The sequence below is a fragment of the Dama dama genome, chromosome 6, assembly GCF_033118175.1.
Source record: "Dama dama isolate Ldn47 chromosome 6, ASM3311817v1, whole genome shotgun sequence".
Classification (NCBI taxonomy): domain Eukaryota; kingdom Metazoa; phylum Chordata; class Mammalia; order Artiodactyla; family Cervidae; genus Dama; species Dama dama.
Genome location: NC_083686.1, coordinates 24,343,317 through 24,347,776, shown reverse-complemented (window position 1 = coordinate 24,347,776; position 4,460 = coordinate 24,343,317). Strand labels below are relative to the sequence as shown.

The window sequence follows — 4,460 nt, the reverse complement described above, 5'->3', positions numbered from 1 at the left end:
GGCAGGTGCAATAATCTAAGGCCAGTGCTCAGGAAGAAACATCGGGGCTGGCCTTGGAAGTCACATGAGAGGCAGAGCTGAGGGGATACAGAGAAATGATGGATAGGAACTTGAGAGATGGGCGTGGCCTTAACATGGTTCCCTTATAAGCCTGTGGTTAGAGGAGAAAAAGACTAATAAGTGGGAGGTAAGATTCCTTTGCCTCTGCTCCTTCACACGATACCTTGCTACATGCCTGTCTTAGAAACCTGAGCTCTCATGGTGCACAGGCTTGCCTTTAGGCTTAATCATAAGCAATTCTTTCCAGGTAGACTCCTCAAGTCCCTTGCTGTGGTCTGAAGAGAACTAATTCAGCATCTTCTTGAATGCTCTAAAATTTCAATCAGTTGCAGGCTGAGAATTTTCCAGAGAATCTAGTGTCAGGGCCACTGACACTAGAAAGTGGAAGCTGAGGCAGGTCATCATGAGGGAGACAACAGACCAATATGGAAGCACTTCCTGTTGTACAGTGCCCATCCTGGCACTGCTCCCTGGTGGGGACAAGAGTCTCAATACTGGCCTCTCACCTGTCACTTCTGTTCTGAGGAGTCTAAGGAAGGGCTTGTTAAAGCAGCATTCTAAACCTTGTATTTTTTTTGGGGGGGGAGCATACTGAGCAGCCTAGGGGATCTTAGTTCCCTGATCAGGGATCGAACCCATACCCCGTGTGGTGGAAGCACCATTGTCTTAGTCACTGGAGCACCAGGGGAGTCCCTAAGCCTTACATGTTAATGGTAGTTTGTGGACTTATTTGTGAAAGTCAGTTCTTTGTTCTACCAAACCTTTGGGTGATATTTTCTTTAAATCTCTGTACTATCTTCTGGCTTAGTGTTGCTATTGAAGTTAAGTGACTTCACTTTGTGGCTGAAGTGCCCAGAGGATTTTGTTCTGCTTTGAAATGCACTACTCCCATATGTTGCCGTTATGAGTAAGTTTTCTTGAGATTTTTTTTTTCCAACTGAGGATCGGGGTCGTGGTGGTTTTTTTTTTTTTTTTTAATCCATTGCAAATTTATTATGCATTAAGAAGCTTAACTTAAAAACCAACAGCATAGTAAAAAAAGATATGTTATCTTTGTTCATAGCAGAACAGGTTTCAAAATATATTTTCTTTTAAATGTATTCAGTCAGTACACAATCCTTTATAAAAGTTGTATATATATTTTTTCTGTCAATACTTTCATTATATTTATAAATACAAGATTTACACAGCACCCCATCAAAAAAATTAAAACTCTTTATGATATAGCTACATATATTTCATACCTATAAAACTTTCAAAGGAGTGCTACTTTAAAGTTGGGCCCTAGTTAATGCTCCACTTACTCGTGCAGCAAAACACACATAAATCTAAAGTTTTCTTTGTTCATAAAACATCTTGAAAAATTAGCAAGACACTTGTGAAACTGAGCTTCTTAAACCCATATTTTAGAAAGGGATTTGCTGTGCATATTCCTATGAGATTCAAAAGGCAGATGATAACAGATGAAAACAAAGGCTGAAAACAAATGCCTACATAAAACAGTTAAGGTGGGGATGTGATGAATGAGAAACACCGAAAAGCAGGACACAGGATATGTGGGTGGGAGTAAATAGTAATAAAACATGACGTGAGTCTAAACTTGGATATAAACTCCACTGGTATCCAGTTGCTAACTCTCATCTTCACTTAGGAATGTTTACATTGTTGAAAAGGTTCTTACAAGCACCCTCCAAGTTCTATGTTGCCATCAGAACGCTTGAGGTATGTTTTTCTTCTGTAAAATCACCATGGATCTAACCAAGACATTAGGTCCAGGAATCTGAACTGCTAGTTCTTCATGATTTAGATTTATTAAAATTTTTTCCTTCCTCTGGTAAAGGTATTAAATAATACTAATCAGTATTGTTACTATCCAGAGGTATATATGCTGAATTTCATTCTAGCCAAGAATAGGAAGCAGAGAAGGAAAGGAGAGTAAGACTAGATTTTTGCTGATCTTAGAACAAAGGCAACAGATCCCTGACTGAGGGACTCCTGAAGCAGCCACTTAAAAACAGCTATGGGATAAATGCACACAGTTCAGAGGAACGGAAGAGGAGAAAATATGGGATTTTTTATCTAAAATTCTGTCAGAGACAGCAGCTGTATTACAATCCTGCACCTTTTGAAAAGGACATGATCACTCCTACACTGACATTATTAAAGGAAAGCTATCATTTCCACCACAGATGACTTCTTCTATTTGAGTCTCTGAATGTGGATCCCAGAGAACTTTGAGAGTTGCATATTATTTGCAGGAAAGTATAACATTTCAAATCTTAATTAGTTCTAACGTATAATGAAAAGGAAAAGGAAAAGAATGGTGGAAAAGGAACAGGAGGAGGAAGGGGAGGAAGACGGAGGGATGGAGGTGGTTACTTCTCAAACTCAGCCCTGAGGGATGCCACTAGTATCTCCCCTCCAGCACCATGAAGTCTCCATGTGGTGTGGCTCCCCCATGACGCTCAGAGGTGGCGTCCACAGAATCCTTTTTGCAGAATTTACAGCTCAGTGCACTGATGCCCAGGCTCTTCAAGGGAAGAAAGCTCCCAGATGCTGCTGTCCTGAAGCAGTGGCTCAATGTCCTCATCACTGCCCCGTTCTGGAGTGTTGGCCAGGCTGCCACTGATACTGTTGTTGTGTTTTTGAATTCCACTGCCTTTACTGTACTCAGGGATGAATACCGCAACCAGGAAAGACATAAACACTATACACGCCCCAAACAAAAATGGCGGGCCTGGGATGACAGCTCCCTGTAGGGCAGCATTGTTAGAAATCAATTCTGGTTCCAACTCAGTCAGTTCCACATGGAACATGTAGAATATGAAGCCATACAAGGCTGGTCCCAGTCCATTACAGAGTCCTCTTATTCCAGTTATGATACCCTGGGCAACTCCTTGCTGATTTGACTCTGCATTCTGAGAGACGAGGGTACTGACTGCTGGAAACGTAATGCTGGACACAGCGGCCACAATCCCTGCTGCCCACATCATCCATGCTTGAGATCCAAAACCATACCAGGCTAGCTGGAACATCATAGCTATGAAAGCCGCAATTTTAACAGATCCAAATCCTATGACCTGCCTGAGATAGAGAAAAAAACTTGAATACTGTCCAGCTTCAGGAAGGTATGAAAGAAAAACAGTGATGCAGATTAATAAAATGGTAGAATCTTTTCCAACTTTCTTCAGTGACGCAAAAGGGTCTGCTTGTTTCCAAGAAATCCGGGCTCCCCAGGAGAGAGGTCTCATTTTCTCTGGCAAAGATTCCGGAACAGCCAATAAGATGAAGCAGATGTCTAGAAGAGCTACCACTGTGGCTACTAGCACAACAAGGCTGTCTCCATAACTGGAAGAAAGGTACGCTCCAATGGCTGGGCTGCTGACCAGACTGGCTGCAAAAGTGGCTGAGACCCATCCATAAGCAGTACTTCGCTCATGTTCCTGAGTGACATCAGCTACATAGGCAAATATCACAGAGAACGTGACTGAGAAGACTCCAGATATGGAAATCATTGCAAAATACCACCATGGACTGATTCTCATCAGTGGAATTGGGAAGCAGGTGAAGAAGACAGTGCCAAGAAGAAAGGGCTTCCTTCCCCACACATCAGACAGTGCGCCTATGAGTGGGGCACTCAAAAAAGAGAGCAGACCCTTTACACCCTGAATGAGACCATTCATGAGGAATGTGTGTTGAGGAAATGTTTCCTGTAGAACAGTTAACATTGAAGTTGTCAATAGGCCCCATGCAAAGAATTCAAGGAAGATGACAACAGCAGCATGGTATACACTTGGTCGGCCAAAGCCTTGTAGCGGAGCCGCCCGGAGCCCGCGAGCCCGCACGCTTCTCCGGCATGGCTCCTGCCTGCGCCTCCGACGCTGCTTTCTCCTCCGGAGGTTCCGCGTTCATGCTGCGGTCATGCCTCCGTCGGCTCCGGGCGCCCCGGGATTACAGCTCAGCTGCAAATGCGGCTGCGGGGCCCGCGCTCTCTTGGGCTCTGCGGCCCAAAACGGCCGCAGGTCAAGCGGCAGGCCAGCGGCCTCCGCTGGCTGTGAGGGATGCTGAGGCAGCAAGAGCGGCCGGCCTGGGTAGTCAGAAGGCCCCGCCCCACCCCCGCTTCCCCACAGGCCGCCGCGGGGAAGGAGGCCTCGCCCCAGATCTCAGCTCCCCGCAAAAGCTCGGCGCCAGCACTCGAAGCCTCAGCGGCGCCCGCCCACCTCAGGCCCCCCGTGGTGGTTTTGTCTAAGTGGTTGAGGTCATACCACGCAGGGGAATAAAACGGGAGACCATGTAAAAATTTGTGCTTTTTCTTCTGTTTTAACTTTTGTATGCCTTGCAGTGATAGATTGATATACCAGATTAAAGGAATTACTGTAAGACTCTGGTAATGTGGTAGT

The 4,460-nt window shown here is 45.0% G+C and overlaps 1 protein-coding gene across 1 annotated transcript; it reads right to left on the bottom strand.

Annotated features, from left to right (window-relative positions):
* Positions 1 to 1,411: 1,411 nt before the first annotated feature.
* On the bottom strand, positions 1,412 to 4,135 carry LOC133058776 (hippocampus abundant transcript-like protein 1). The gene is given in 2 exon segments (XM_061145740.1): positions 1,412 to 3,876; positions 3,878 to 4,135. Coding segments are annotated over 2 exon segments (1,410 nt in total). The 5' UTR covers positions 3,973 to 4,135; the 3' UTR covers positions 1,412 to 2,561.
* Positions 4,136 to 4,460: the final 325 nt, after the last annotated feature.